This window comes from Archocentrus centrarchus, chromosome 18, assembly GCF_007364275.1.
Source record: "Archocentrus centrarchus isolate MPI-CPG fArcCen1 chromosome 18, fArcCen1, whole genome shotgun sequence".
Classification (NCBI taxonomy): Eukaryota; Metazoa; Chordata; class Actinopteri; order Cichliformes; family Cichlidae; genus Archocentrus; species Archocentrus centrarchus.
The window spans coordinates 15,483,323-15,499,608 of record NC_044363.1 but is presented as its reverse complement, the minus strand read 5'-3'; the positions used below and the strand labels follow the sequence as shown (position 1 = coordinate 15,499,608).

The 16,286-nt window shown below is 40.3% G+C and overlaps 1 protein-coding gene across 1 annotated transcript; it reads right to left on the bottom strand.

The window, feature by feature from the left end:
* Positions 1 to 220: 220 nt before the first annotated feature.
* On the bottom strand, positions 221 to 5,678 carry LOC115797139 (E3 ubiquitin-protein ligase TRIM39-like). Its single transcript, XM_030753625.1, has 9 exons — positions 5,645 to 5,678; positions 4,595 to 4,829; positions 3,609 to 3,987; positions 3,281 to 3,514; positions 3,046 to 3,193; positions 2,938 to 2,964; positions 2,783 to 2,847; positions 2,526 to 2,648; positions 221 to 840 (listed from the first exon to the last, which is right to left on the bottom strand). The coding sequence occupies exons 1-9, from the start codon at positions 5,658 to 5,660 to the stop codon at positions 439 to 441; spliced, it is 1,629 nt and encodes a 542-aa protein (XP_030609485.1). The 5' UTR covers positions 5,661 to 5,678; the 3' UTR covers positions 221 to 438.
* Positions 5,679 to 16,286: the final 10,608 nt, after the last annotated feature.

Genomic DNA, 16,286 nt, shown 5'->3' with positions numbered 1-16,286 from the left:
TCAGCTGCCTTTAAAAGAGCAAAAATAGAAAAACACTTCACACAATCAAAATTTTCTTCAAAAGCTTTGCTTTTATTTTTAGTTTCAGAACTTGTATGTCAAGTAAAATAATGGTAGTTTTTCACAGAAAATCATTTGAATAATAAAACAGTAAAGAATAATGGTGAAAAAAACAAAACTTTGCACTCACATTTAGCAGCAAGAGAATAAGTTACTCCAGTCTTAAATGCTTAAAGCTTTTTGTATGTTGAGATTCAAACTATAGTGTTTGTTTCACTTTAAATGTCTCCTAACAGACTCTTTCAGTCTTTTAAGGAAGGCTCACATCTATATGTGGTTTCAGCAGGAACAACCATTGTGATTGTCTATTTAAAGTACTTGTTCAAACCAAAATTGGTTCAAAAATTAAAAAAAAAAAAAAAATTAGTTAGCATCACATCATACAGCTGATTCGATGCTTGTGTCCTGTTCTTCCCTGACACCTCCCCCGAGAGGACATATAACCAGCGGGGTGACGTTTCTCCCATTGTGTTGAACACAGGGGTTAAAGTATGGGTAGAGAGGCTCCCTGAAGCTGCACCTGCTGTAAGTATAAATGTGAGTCTTTGCCTCTGCGTCACAGAAGGTCACAGACCCTTCCTCATAGTCCAGGAATATGCCGACTTTCTTTGGGATTTCATAAAGGTTGAGGGTGACTGAGGGCCCTGTGCAGGCGCTGAGACTGCCACCTTTTCTGCGGCAGATGGCCCAGTAACCGCTGTCAGGACGAACCATGATGGCACCTTTCCTGTTGATGGACTTCTGGGCCACACCTAGATCCCAATCTGTTTTATCCCCAACCTGAAACACAGCGTACAGAGAACAGAATTAAATGAGCAGCAAGGGGAAAGAAATCCAGCAATTTATCCAATTTATCCAGTTTCAATTTCTTCTTAGTAAAACTGTGAAAAGGTTTTGAGCGTCCCCACATTTCATTTTCTTTGCTAGTAAAATGGGGAATAAGTGCAGTGATTTATTTGGTGTGTAGAAAGACACATGGAAATACAATATCTAAGACAAACCTGAGTTACTTTATTCTTCAGCACAGCCTAAACTCTCTCAGACAGCTTTCTTGCCATTTCTTTAAGTATTTTCAGGAACAGTTCTCCTGTTCTCAAAAGACATTTTAAGCTCTTGTTTGGATGTTGGCTGCCTTTTGTACTGTTCTCTGCAAAGATGATGCCAATAATACTGCATCAATAATTCAGGGGAGGCCAATCCATGACTGATTGGGTTCCATTGTGTGTTTTTCTATCCAGGTATGTTTTCACTGCATTGGCAGTGTGTTTAGGATCACTGTTGTGCTGAAAAATGAAGCATTTGCTCATCAAAGGATCTGATGAGTTCGTAATTCCATCAATTTAACAAGATCCTCAACACGACCTGCTTCTCTCCCAATTTCTGTTCCTAACAAACGGTTTCTTGACAGTCACCCTTCTGACACCATTTCTGATGAGGCTTCATTGAACGGCAGATGGATCAAATGAGGGGTCAGATGCATCTTTGTGCTCCTGTGTCGGACCTTTGCTGGACTTTTTCCTGTTTCTTAAGGACTTGACTTTCAGATACTGTTCATCTGCTGTAGATGGATTTTTGACTTGACACAAGGAAATGAGAGCAAATGACATGTTTTTGGGATTGCTAGAAGGAGCTAAGTCTTTGCTAAGTTGTCTGTTATGTGTAGACACCAAGTTTATTATCGTTAATGAAACTGAACCAAATAACAAAAACTGAAATTGAAATAATAATTTTGTTAACTGAAATAAATAAAAATGATAATTAAAAAGAAAAAACAATAACTAACAAAAACTATGTTGTGGTTTTACAAAACAATTATCAAATAGTTTTTTTCCGCTCTAGCAGTTTTAGCTTGAAGCGCCATTGGGCAACTGTGTGTTTGCTCACCACACTGGTCCAAAAAGTAATGGCAGCGGTCTGCTGAGAAAGCGGCAGAGTCCCATATGGCAACTCTGAGTACGATAAATAAATAAAATCCAGAAGTATAATAACCCTGGTAGACACAGTGCTGCTTAATCCCTTCAGTCAGGAGTCTTCTTTAAGCTTCAATAACTTATAGGTCAAAGTTAAAAAGCCAAAAAATTACTGTCCTCTGAAAATGGTCAGGTACAAGGACTGGACTGAAAATGAGTAAAAAATCAGCCAATGTCCAAAGAAAAACTGGACAACATTAAAAATAAATAAAAGATAGTCTGGCTCCTTGGAAGCAAAATCTAAAGAAATGAGGGGTGGCTCAAGACTTTTGCACATTACTGTATTTGTGAGGACTATCAAACTAACATCTTTAGCAGGTTTCCATTTGAAGAGGAAAAATCCAGAAAGGAGAGCTTGAAATGAGAATTAAATAGTGCATGTAAAAACTGATGTAACAGAGTATTTTACTCCCAGATGTGGAAGAGCAGCATTTTGTGCCGCAGTACTGAGTATGATTCAGTGTAGAGAGCTGGATGTTGTATACTGGCTCCTACCTGAACTACCCAGTAGCGTCTTCCAGATGTGAAACTTTGTTTCCCCAAAATACAGACGCAGGAGTCAAACCGCTGGGGATTGTCTGGGAGTGGAGTCTTCTTCTTCTGGTTGGTGAGGCTCACCTGTGGGTCAGTCATTGTTAAGATCATCATCAAAAATGGAGCTTAATAGATTTTGCATGTCTTTCTCAGTGTGCTTCCTGTTTTATTCATTGATTGTTACAGTGATAAAGTCAGTGATTATCAGATGATGATACCTTCTTGCCATCTGCAGACAGGACCAGCCACCCTGAAGCAGTCTCAGGATCCAGAGTGACATTGACTGCAGAGATGAAGAAAACAGTAGGTCAGGTACTGCTGGGGCTCAAACAAGCTCATTGAAAAAAAGGTACATTTATTTATGTCACTATACCTGAATATTTATTCATGTTGTCCACTTCTGCAAAAAAAGAAGTTAAAAAATGAGATAATGCATAAATATTTATTACAGTCTCTTGAATTGTTCTCTAAGGTTTCTCACCCTCTGCTGAGAGTGTGTTTGCAAGCTCCTGGCACATGTCCCCCAGCCTAGAAACTGCTCTCCTGACTGTCCCCACAGAGTTATCAGAGTGCACTGCGACCTCAGACCACTCTCTGGTGGTCGGGAGTCTACTCAGAGACGGGAAACTCTGAAAGCAGAAGAGAATTTGTTATGAGCATAGTTTTAAAATGTGGATGCAGCAGAGAAACAGTAAAAAGCAGCACAGAAATCTGACCTGCAGGAGGTGAAGTGGGCTCGGTGTGAGCTCCAGGTGCTGCAGCTCGCTGCTCCTCTTCTGCAGTTCATGGATTTCCTTCTCCAGCTCTTTGAGCAGATCTTCAGCTTTCTTCTCAGCTTCCAGCTGCCTGTCCTCGAGCTCCCTGACGAGCTCAGCCTGTTGCCTCTCAATGGTGGTTATCAGCATGCTGCAGATCTGAGAGCAGCTCTGAATCTCCTTCTCTGTGACCCTCTATTGATTAAAATGATAGAATAAATGAAAAAAAAAATCAATTAATGAGTCATTTTGTTATAAGCACATCTTTATGAGTCAATCAAGGACCTACTTTGCTCAGATCCGCTGAACTTTTGATCTCTTCCATTTTTTTGAGCCTGGCCTGGATCATCTGGTGAATGTTGGACTTTGTCTCCCTCAGATTCATCTGGAAAAGGTCAGACAACATCGTCAGAGGTTTGTTGTGTTTTCTGCACAGGTGGCTGCTGGTGAAGGTGGCCGGATCCGTCAGCCGGTGTTTCTGCAGAGCTGGATCCCTCTGGTGAGGCGTGAGGTGAATATCACAGTAAGACGCCTGACACACCAGACACGACTTCACTGACGGTGCCTTGTTTCCATGGCAGACATCACAGGGAACGACGCCACTCTCAGATAGCTGCTGTTGCAAAGGCTCAACAGCCTCCTTTTGTATTGGTGTGGGTAACAGAGACCTTTTGATTTAAAATATCTGAGTTAATATTCAGTTAAAGTTTTGGCTTCAGTATGTCTGTGTAGATCCTCGGTCATCCAGGTCATAGTAGTCTCTGGAGCTTGAAAAAAGGTGACTGGACTTTTTTTTGTTTGTTTCTTTAAGATGTTTCACCTCTCATCCAAAAGGCTTCTTCAGTTCTCAGGGCTGCACTGTAAGTGCTGTTCCCCCGCTTACAGTGCTGTCCTGAGCTCCCTTCCCAGATGTCTCAACCCCCATTTACACCTTTTGCTCCAGTGACCTCAATAGGTCACATGAAACAATGGAGCGAAGTCCTATATTAGTTTCATCTGAAGCCATTGATTGAAATGACCCATGCCTCCTTTCACACCTTGGCACATGTGATTATGCACATGAACAATAGAGGGTCATAGCTACCTCCAGGGGACTACGCCCGCAGGGGTTTTAATACCTAGGTGTCTCCACCATTTGGTTTGAGAACTGAAGAAACCTTTCGGATGAGAGTTTAAATGTCTTCAAGAAACAAACAAAAAGAAGTCCATTCGCCTTTTTTCAAGCTCTAGAGACTTTTGGCTTCAGTACATAAAGAGTTTGGAAGTAAAACAGACCTTTTCAAGAATTCAATGACATCAGAAAAGTCTCGGTTGATCCTCAGCTCTGGACGCTCTTTGAACGTCTCTTTGCACAGCGGACACTCCGACTTTTCCTTTGTGTCCCAGTAGCCTTCGATGCAGTCCAGGCAGAAGTTGTGTCCACACGGGATGGAGACGGGATCGGTGTAGATGTCCAGACAGATGCAGCACCGGAACTGATCCTCAAATGGTACCGAGGCCATGCTTTCAACTGGAAAATACCACATTGTGTTACTTACACATGTGTACATGTATTCTAAGAATGTGCCCAAGAAGAGAGTAAATAACTGCTGCACTTTCTGTCCTACTTTTGTCAAATCTCACAGATGGCAGCTGGAGTTCACCTAATTTTACTCCCATGTTTCATTACATGCATATATTTCATAACATTATTTGACACAAAGAGCCTCAGAGGTTTTTTGTGCACTGTGCTTGATTTGTCTTCAGGTATGTGCCAAAATGCACCTTTCAACTGCACACTTGCCATCACCCGTCAGCTGAAGACAATAAAAGAATCTGGATTCCTTTTGTTTGCTTTAAATGGAAAACCTGAAGCCTGAAACCGATGCATCGTTAACCCTCTGTCCCCCATAACCGCCAGGGACGAATGGTGTGTTTCCAAAAGAACTACCGGTACTTGTAATCTTCAAATTAACTTGACACTTGATGGCAGTTTTTTTTTTAAATCTATATTTAGGTGTTTCTCCTTTCAGGATTCTCAGGAATCTCAAACAGTCTAATAGAATTCTTTTGGGGTATAGTATTAAATAATAAACTATTAAAATTATTAAAACTATTAAACCTTTTAATATTAAAACTTACATTTAACACTGATTCATTCAGACATTTTAAGAGTCAACAAGAAGTAATACAAATTTCTAGCCCAAATATTAAGCTACTGTGCAACACTGCAAACTATAGATAAACAGCATTTAATGATAATAACTGAGCTGAGATTATTTTTATCATTTACTCTCTCACAGTGTACAGTTTAGTCTTCTAGTTGCTGTAGTAATAACCTCATACCTGTTTGGCTGGACATGATGGAAGTCCTGGTCCTCACAGATGCAACAGGTAATGCATGTTTACCATGCAGAGTGTTAAATCCTCTTCACAGGCACACCTTGTTTGCACAGAGATTACATGATAAGTTCCTCCCTCTAACGTCCATTCCTGTAGGTGTTGCAATCACACTGGTGTTTCTGGCTCTTCAACCTGAACTGCTGACTTGTATAGGATATCTATACCAAAGTAAGGTGTAGTGATCGCAATATGAGGGGTGTCTCAAGACTTGTGTAGAAGAGCAGCATTTTGTGCCACAGTGCTGATTTGTGATTCAGTGAAGGGTGTTGTCTGTTGTCTGCAGGCTTCTGCCTGAACTACAAAGCAGCATTTTCCAGATGTGAAGCTTTATTTCCCCAAAATACAGATGCAGGAGTCAAACTGCTGAGGAGTCTGGGAGCGGAGTCTTTTTCTGGCTGGTGAGGCTGACCTGTGGGTCAGTCATTGTCAAGGTCATCATCAAAAACAGAACAACATCATCGCGACCAATTATTTAACTACCAAAGCATTTTTGATTCATTTTAAGTGTGTCTGAATCAACTTTTTCAAAGCTTTCCACAACCCCAGCTTTTTGACATGTGGGTGTAAATACTCTGTTACATCAGCGTTTGCATGCACATAGTTTAAATGATTTTTTGACACGTTGACAGAGCCTGGGAGAGGTACGTTTTTGCATTGCGCTTGATTTAGCTTCCATTACATGCCAAATGCACCTTTCAACTGCACACTTGCCATCACCTGTCAGCTCAAAGACAGTAAAAACGTCTGGATTGCTTTTTTTACTTTAAATCAAAAACCTGAAGCCTGAAACTGATCCATCACTAAGCCTCTGTACCACACAGCTGCTGCAGCCCGCCAGCGTGTTTCTACTACTGTCTGTGGATAAAAGCATTTTTTTATGCAAGTAATATTAACACATTTAACTCAGAATGTAATCAGAATGTAATCAAAAAAGAATGTAGTAATGTTTTAAGATTGCCTTTGGATAGAACAGGCTTAATTTATTGTCAGCCTACTCAACAGAAAAAAGCAGCATATAGCTTGTTTAAACATTTGATCTCGGAGGAGCTGAAGGTGTCTGAGAGCATGCGGATCGCATTACAGATCAGTTTCCTTATCAGATAACGTGGCACGTTCAGTATATCAGTTCTGCGTTGCAAACAGCCTTTCAGGAAACGAAACTGAGTTCCATCTTTGAGAGAAGAATACACAGAAAAGACCCTAACTTAGTCACATATGAGAGGGAATGTTTTTGTCTGCATGCAAGTTCATGCAAAAATAGGAATTCAAAAGCAGTGACTGCACGAGGTTTCAGTGCTGTGCTTTAATCTGAAGTTAATTATTAATATTTGTGTTAGTTATTTAGAGTGTTCAGTAAGTTGATGATGTTGCAAGTGCCATCTATCAAGCATCCAGCACTGTTTTAATAGAACTTTCAAGATTTTAAATATTTCCCAATATTAGTTTTTAAGGAGGTCAGATGTTTACATCCACTCAACATGGGCAGTTTAATGTTTAAATGTTATGAGAAAGGGTTCTTTACAAGCTTCCACAGGTGATGAGTCTGATGTTTTTGCCATAATCCTAGGCAACTTGTTCACGGTATACATTTTGCACTGTAATAATTGAGTTTTTTTCTATTTTGAAATCTGTATCCTTCTTGGCGGGCAGCACGGTAGTGCGGTAGTTAGCACTGCTGCCTCACAGTTAAAATACCATCTGGGAAGTCTGGGTTCGATTCCACCTTGGCCTGGGCCCCTCCCTCTCTCTGTGTGGAGTTTGCATGTTCTCCCCGTGTCTGTGTGGGTTTTCTCTGGGTACTCTGGTTTCCTCCCACAGTCCAAAGACATGCACTTACTGGGGTTAGGTTAATTGGAAACTCATTCCATAGGTGTGAATGGTTGTCTGTCTCTCTTTTTTGGCCCTGCGACAGGCTGGGGACCTGTACAGGGTGTACCCTGCCTCTCGCCCTATGTCAGCTGGTATAGGCTCCAGCCACCCCACGACCCTGAACAGGATAAGCGGAAGTGAATGGATGGTAGGTCCTTCTTGCCTATTTTCCTTTAACTTCCCATAGAAATAAAAGTATCTGAGCCACTTCACATTATATTGCCAAAGGTATACGCTCTTCTGACTTCACACGCATATGAACTCTCACGTCATGACTGTATGTGAGTCAAGACGTGCCGTATCTTGAACCAGATGGGCTACAGCAGCAGAACACACACACACAGCAAGGGGTGCACAATATGTAGTTAACTCAATGAATCATTGTAAGTATCATTCATAAAAGAATACAATTTTTGGCTTTTGGGAGATTTTGTAGGTTTTAATGACTTCTTATATATATACAATTTGTTCTTAAAAAAAAATTAAAAAATGGGGGACACTTTTGTATACTGTTTTTGTGTATGAAGAACTTGGTCAAGCATAAAATGACATTGACAGAGATTGCATCTGTTTTGTTTCCTAAGATTATATCATCTTGACAGAGAAGCTGGTGATGATGGAAATTTTCCTTTTAGCCGTGCTTGAATTTCCATCCAAAAACAATGAACTTTGTCACATGAGAAGAAGATATGCTCAGTCGTTTCAATATCTTTCTCGCAAAATGTACAGTACAATTATTATCTTCAATATTAAAGTGTAACATGAGTAATTCTTTAGATGGGTAGATGTTATTCATAATTTTAAAGTGTGTCTCTTTTGCTTTGGGGGGTATGGGGAAAGAAAGATAGAGTTATCAGCAGGAGGCTGAAGGTATCAGCTGTCCAACAGATCGACATGAAAACATTGACTGCTCACCTTTTATGCAGCTGTTTTTTTTTGCTAGAAGACATTATGACTGTTGACAGTCAATTTTATGCCAGAAATATGTGGTGCTCTGTTAGGCTGAGGACTCAGTGAGAAGCTACTGTGGGAGAGGGACCCAAAGCTTTGGCCCTGCAGTTACAACTATGGGGAATCCTCGTGTGCCACTGACACGCTGGTTTCCAAATAAATTAGCACTCATAGTGGCAACGATCACAGTTGTGCATGCTTACATTTGAGAACAATTTAGTGCGCTGCTCACTGCACTAAATTGTTTGCCACTAATTTTGTTGTATCACTTCTGTGTGATTCATTTTAATAATGCTTCCCTATCAAATGAACCAAATTCAACAACACACATCCTATAAAAACGTGTCCAAATGAATACTGCAGTAGTAACTTAATTATAGGTGCAAAAACTGCTTGTGCTGACAGGTAGGAGAGATCCAGTCTTTGCACTTAATGAGGACCAGGCAAACAGCTCTCTCTGCCCCACACACCCCAATTTTCAACCCCCATCAGAAACATCTCTCTCTGTGTTCAGGGTCCTCTTAGAGAGAATAATGGATAAAAAAAAATAATTTGAGACTGCTGACATCAAAATAATGTCAGCAAATAACTTTTGCATTGTCCTGAGCCGCAGGATGACATTAAAATGAAGGATTGTTGCTTTTCCCGTTTTACTGATTGCTGATCACTGATGCACATCAGATAAAAAGAAAAAAAAACATATCTGAACTTTTCCCCTCGCAAATGCCAGCAACTTGATTAGTTAACGCAACTATTTTTGTGTTGTCTTTAGTATTCAAATCCACTGTCTTTTCTTTACCGATGCTCTAAAGATCTTTAATGAGAGCAAAAAACCATTTGTTTTTAATCACAGTGCATTTGTATGATTAACTGTGTAGATAATGTAAGAACGCAGGAGACTGAAAGAAATCACATTTTTTACTATGCAATCAAGAGATTATTAACAACTGATATCTGTTTTATACATTTTCTATATCATTTCTTGTGATTGTGTCAAAGCGACATCAGCTTATACAGTGTCATCATTCAATCCCTCAACCTGAATGTAGCAAATAACAACCACAAGATTTATGGGACACGGCGCCTTAAATTGCATAAACAGGCTAAAGCCTTCCTGAAGACTGATGAGAAACAAATAAAAACATTATTAACATAATTTATAAAGGTATCACATAGATGTTTTAATACTAGTTTTACTAAAAATGTATGGATTGTGTGATTTTTTTTAATTGCAGTGAGTGAATTGCCCACCACAAACTGCTTTGTGTTTAAATTTTTTTTTAAATTCTGCCCTCTGAAAGGGGCGCTCCAAAAAAAGTGTTCAGACCTTTGGATAAAATAAATGAATACTGTACATCTCTGCTTTTACTGTGATGGCAGTTTGTATGGGACTTTCCTGTGTTCATAATTCCATGAATGTTGAGAGAGGCAGTGTACACCCTGTACAGTCCGCCAGCCTGTCGCAGGGCCAACACATAGAGACAGACAACCATTCACACTCACATTCACACCTATGGGCAATTTAGAGTGACCAATTAACCTAACCCCAGTAACTGTGGGAGGAAACCCACGCAGACACGGGGAGAACATGCAAACGCCACACAGAAAGGTCCAGGCCAAGGTGGAATTTCTTCAAGCTGTGAGGCAGCAGTGGTAACCACCACGCCACCGTGGATCTCCAACACCCCTGGCTGAAATGGAGCACCAAGACCATGACACAACTTCCATTGTGTTTTACAGATGGCTGTAGGGTGGCTCAAGACTTCTGCACAATGTCAAAGTTTAAAGACATTCATACTCATGAGAGGTCATGATTCCTTAATGTAAGACTAAAATACATGATATCACATTTTTCAATATTAATATAAGTGTTTTATTGTCTGAAACAGACACAATAAGACCTTAGCCAAATGTCCTCAGCAGCTAACACATGTTTAGCTGTTGTGTACAGGTACATTTTTAATCCAAACCAAAATTTTCCCAGACCTGACCGGTATTTTTAAATATTTAATAGGTGTTGGAATGTGTTGCTAAACAAACATGAAGACTGCACTTCCTCCTCATTAAAAACATAAACAAATGGCTGCATGAGTTAGAGGAGTGGCACAAGGTTTATTTTTACTCTGACTTTGACTTTGACATGCTGGTTCCATGATCAAAACAATGAGTTATTGTACTTTGAGAGTTTCCTCTTTCACCTGAGAAAGAAGCCATGGTAGAACAAGACAGTGACATAGTCACATACCTGGAAAACATTTGTATAACTGATGTCTGGGCGTTTGCTTTTAATGTCCTTGTAAAGCATAAATTTAGCGTAAAGTGGTGGTAGAGAGCTTGTTTACTTGTTCTTCCTGGAAACATCTGAGTCACATTTGTGGGGAGTTAACTCGGCTCTTGAGAGCTGTTGTCTAGAAGTAGAGCAGATTTGTATCCCAGGCAGGGTCGGCATGGATATGGGGAGCACCGGTTCATTTCCTGGTAACTTTGAGGGTTGTTTTCGCCCTCCGTGAAAATCCAGCTTGATCAGCAAAGAGACTACATGTGCAACTCTGTCACAAACTGTGTATTTTCTCAACAAGGAAACCAAAATATTGTTAGACTCAGTCAGATAAAAAGGAAAGATGGAGGTGCGAGGGAGGGAGCCAATGAAAAGATGTGAGTAGAAGCTGGAAGATGAAACCCAGTAAAGAGTAGGTCAGTGGCCCTTTTTCCACCGACAGGTTGTCAGTGCCAGTGCGTACCAGGGTTATTATAGTTAACAAAAACAAACGAAAACTGAAATTGAAAAAAACATTGTCGTTAACTGAAATAAATAAAAACTCGAATTAAAAAGAAAAAACGATAACTAACTAAAATTATAGATAAAATGACCTTCCTTTTCTTGTTTGTCATTTTATTTAAAAGCCTTATGGATTGATCATTTTTCTGCTCTCCGAGTTTAAGCTGGGAGCGTCATTGGGCAGCTGTGTGCGTGCGTGCTGCGCTCACCAAGCTGGTCAGCAAAGTAATGGCAGTGGTCTACCAAGAAAGCGGCAGAGTCCCATGTGGAGTTTCTTTGAGTCCGATAATACAGATAGAAGAGTGTTTTGTTGTGAATGATGAAAAATGTATGGAACACGTCTCAGTGAGGAAAAAACACCAACATCAAAGTCCACCTGAGAAGCGCACACAAGGCAGCTACGGAAACCGCTCTGAACCCACACTCCAGTTTCTTACACCTCGCCCGGTGGTGTCTTGGGGTCGCTGTTGGCCCTGGGGTGGTTTCCACTCGCCCCATCTTCAGAGGGTGGGTAGCTATGGATGAATGTGTGTCTTTGTGTATTTGTCACTATCTTTGTGAGTATGGGTGGGTGAGTGAATGTGTGCTTACAGTGTATCTATGTTTATATGTGTGTGGGTGAGTGTGTATGTGCATGTATGTGTATTTATACATAAATGTGTACATGGGTGTGCTTGCGGGTGTGCATGTGTGTTTGTATGTATGGCTGGACCTGGGTCTGGGCCTGTGCCTTGCCTCCTGGCCACTCCTGCCGCAGGCCTGTGCAGGGGCCTGGCTGCTGGGGGGGCTGGCTTCTCGTTGCCTCGGGTTCTCTGGGGGCCCTTGCCCCTTGGCTGGGGGGGGGGGGGGGGGGGGGGGGGGGCTCCGTCTGGGACCTCTCTCTCCTGGCTGCTGGGGTGGGTGTGCGGTTGTCTTTGTAATGAGTGGATCTTAGTAGGTCTTTGTAGGTCAGAGCTGTGGCATTCTGCCCTCATTGGTAAGTACATTTCATGACACAAACACATACACCAATGTAATAATAACACAAAATGGTTGGTTTGTGTAACCATGCTTCTTCTTTTATTTTGTTTTCCCCACACAATATTTTGCAAATATTGTCAATATCTTAAGTTTAACAAGTGATGAACTATTTGGTTTACTTACTTACGCTCTTTCCTATTTCTTTTTTCTATTTTCTCTTTTTTTTCTTCTTCCTCTTTCTCTCTCCCTTTCTCTTTTCTTTCTTTTCTTTTCTTTTTCCTAAGCCTGTCAGCTCCAGCACAATTTGTCACATAGCATGTTAAAAATAATTCAAATAAGATAAAGGGTCACACACTAACAAGAGGAGCCTATAGAGAACCTATAGAGCTCATCTTGAAATAGCAAATATGTTTGGCACAACAGTGCATTCAGATCACAGTCCTGTTTGCAAGATCTGGCAGACATGACAGGCTTAAAAAAAAAAAAAAAAAAAAAAAAAAAAAAAAAAAGAAACCGCTCTGAACCGACGTAATCTGGCATTCACCTCCGGAGAAATGTTGACATCACAATGTTGCGGCCAAGCAGCCGCAACATTGTGATGAACCTGTTCCGTCCTCGTGCGTTTCCGGCCACTTTATCAGTGAGAGAATAACAATCAGGAACAATCAATATAAGGACTCACAAATGTCAGCAAATTCCTGGAGGGAGCTGCTAAAACTGTCGGAATCGACGTGAGGGAATGAAGAAAGTGAAAAAACAGGGACAAATATGTTTGCAGCCAAAAAAACTGAGCACAAAGAGCGAGGACTTTTTTCCAGACGAGGACCCGACCACACTCATACGTAAAGGATCAGTTCACAGAAGCGTGGTGGAAACACGGGCCCATTCTTAAGTGTTTTGCCAGTTCATTGAAACCGACACAACCACTGGCACGAGCATCGGCACCTCAGCGGTGAAAAAGTAGCAAGTCTAACCCAGTGGTTCCGGAAGTGTGGGCTGCAGCCCCCTTATGGTTTGGAAAGGTACTGCAGGTAGGCCGCAGAAATAACAGAAATTCAGGGCCGCAGCACTCTTGACTTTGGGAAACGCTGGTCTAACCACTCAAGCTAAAACAGTCTATTTTACATTGTCTGTGAATGTTGTTGCATGTAAAATTAGGAGTCTGATTGTTTGCATGAAAAAAGGCAGCTCAGATGACGTCCTGGCCTGAATTACAGTGTCAGTCACTGCTTGTAGTGCAAAAATCAGCTTTACTTTTTCACTTAGTCAATTATCCAAAAGCCATCCCAATGCCATTGAATTTGCACATATTTAGTCTGCAGCTGGAATCTTGGAAAAAACAGCAACAACTGTGATTTATTTTTATGACAGCAGCAGATCAAAAGTCAGGAAATAACCAAAGTCAGGAGGATTTATTCTCTGGGAAAGATTTGAAAATCTGTAACAAATCTTGTGCTGAATCATCACAGAGATGCTGACATATTTCAGTCCATGTTTTTCAGATCAGTGCATGGCTAAAATAGAAGACTGATCTATATACTGCATATTTGTGCTCTGTCCCTCCACAGCTTCAACAATTCTCTTTTCACAGATGCCAGCCAGTCATCTGTCCATGTGTCCCATTTCAGGGCCACGTGAGGCATTTGGTACTTCAAAAGCTCCTTCATAGGCAGCCTTGCTTTGACCAAATTTATCACAACTGCTGTATAATTTTGCAGTCCTCAGGATCCCACAATCTGTCATACTGGAGACTATTGTTAGTGTAATTGTCACAGAGATATCTGCATTTTGATGGTCGCCAGGATAGTGAAATGACGCAGTCTGGATTTCCTGTAGTGCGTCTGTGACTGAAAGCGAAACATGCCAGAATGACAGGGTGTTGTCAAATCTACAGTTAAAAAATGTTTTTAATCCTTTACTGTCTGTCTGAAGCAATGCTTTACAGCTGACAGGAGCTGCATTGTCTCCAAATGCTTTCAATCATGAGGCACTGACAGCACAATGCACAGTATTCATTTCTCAGTGTTTGTTCTTCTCAGCCTGTTTGTCACGTAGTCCACATACTCAGAGCTTTACAGGCAGAGCAGCAGAGGTGGCAAAAGAGTAGACATTCTGTACTTAGGTAGAAGTACAAGTACTTGTATTCAGCTTTTACCAAAGTATTTTTTAAGTACTGATTCAACTTCTGTACTCAAGTAAAAGTAAAAAAGTACAGGCTCTGAAATGTACTCAAACTAATAAAGTAAAAGTAGCTGTTTGGAGGACGTTGCTACCAGCTATTTTTGTGTAATGCTAACTGAACCTGCTATATTAATGTAATAATATAAAATAATATTACAGAAGAATGCATCCCCTACACTGACAGCATACAGGCTGTATAAATGTTGGATTCAGTGAATAAATCTCAGCATCAACAGCTTTGATTCAAACTCATCTCTGCTGCGCTGTAACCTGTAACTCTGACCATGAACACAAACACTGTGCTCCAGTCCAACACAGAGCTTTACTGTAAATACAGTAGAGCAAGCTGACCTTTTTATCACGCACTAAAGTGTATTTTCATACAATCTTTGAATTACATAAAGTCAGAATACCTCAGTTGGTTTTGCAGTCTTTACTTTTAAATCTAACCTCTCTTCTTCCTCTCCTGTCCTCTTTCTCCATCTCTGAGTGAACCTCTCTCTTTCTTTTTCCTCCCTGAAATACAGCAGCTCTTCTTTTAGCTAGCAGACACACTGTGTGACAAACTGCACACACTTTGTGTGTTTGCTGATATTTGTTGAGCATTTGGAAATGTTGCATTAAAAATTCCCTTTATTTTCTAGCTAGCTACATGCTGGAAGTACCGCGACCACAACAGCTGCCCTCGGACCGGCCCACTGTTTATAGCGCTATAAATGATACATAAATTATATGAGTTTGCCTCTTTATTCTCTTTGTATGCAATAAGCCCCAGTGATGGAGGATACGCTAGTACAATTCTCTCTTATGTGTTATTATTTCTCCATTTAGGCTCAGATTGTTTGATGTTTGACGGCGCACTGACCGGATATGCAAACTTTTCTCAGACGTGTTAAACCTAAAGTAACGAATCTGTTTGAAAATGTAAAAAGTAGAAAATACAGAAATCTGCGTAAAAATGTAAAGAGTAAAAGTAAAATTTTGTCAGAAAAATAAATACTCAAGTAAAGTACAGATACCTGAAAAATCAACTTAAGTACAGTAATAAAGTATTTGTACTCATTACATTACTCATTAGTGTACAGTTGCTGGTCATAAAATTAGAATATCATGAAAAAGTTGATTTATTTCAGTAATTCCATTCAAAAAGTGAAACTTGTATTTTATATTCATTCATTACACACAGACTGAGATATTTTAAATGTTTTTTTTTTTTTTCATTTTGATGATTGTAAGTGACAACTAATGAAAACCCCAAATTCACTATCTCAGAAAATCAGAATATTGTGAAAAGGTTCAATATTGAAGACACCTGGTGCCACACTCTAATCAGCTGTCAAGTCAGTAGTCTTCCCCACAATCATGGGGAAGACTACTGACATGACAGTTGTCCAAAAGACGACCTTTGACACCTTGCACAAGGAGGGCAAGACACAAAAGGTCATTGCTAAAGAGGCTGGCTGTTCACAGAGCTCTGTGTCCAAGCACATTAATAGAGAGGAGAAGGGAAGGAAAAGATGTGGTAGAAAAAAGTGTAAAAAAAAAGTGCTCTCATAACACCTGAGCAGTGCCACAGATCAACTCCAATGCCACGCCGCATTGCTGCAGTAATCCAGGTAAAAGGAGCCCCACCTAAGTACTGAGTGCTGTACATGCTCATACTTTTCATTTTCATACTTTAGAGTTGGCCAACATTTCTAAAAATTCTTTTTTTGTATTGGTCTTTAGTAATATTCTAATTTTCTGAGATACTCAATTTGGAGTTTTCATTAGTTGTCACTCATAATCATCAAAATTAAAAGAAATGAACATTTGAAATATCAGTCTGTGTGTAATGAATGAATA

Excerpts from the sequence above, each read along its gene's own strand:
- LOC115797139 (XM_030753625.1), bottom strand. Across the intron at positions 2,965-3,045 it reads AAACACACTCTCAGCAGAGG|AAGTGGACAACATGAATAAA; the intron begins GTGAGAAACCTT and ends CTTTTTTTGCAG. Across the intron at positions 2,649-2,782 it reads TGTCTGCAGATGGCAAGAAG|GTGAGCCTCACCAACCAGAA; the intron begins GTATCATCATCT and ends ACTGACCCACAG.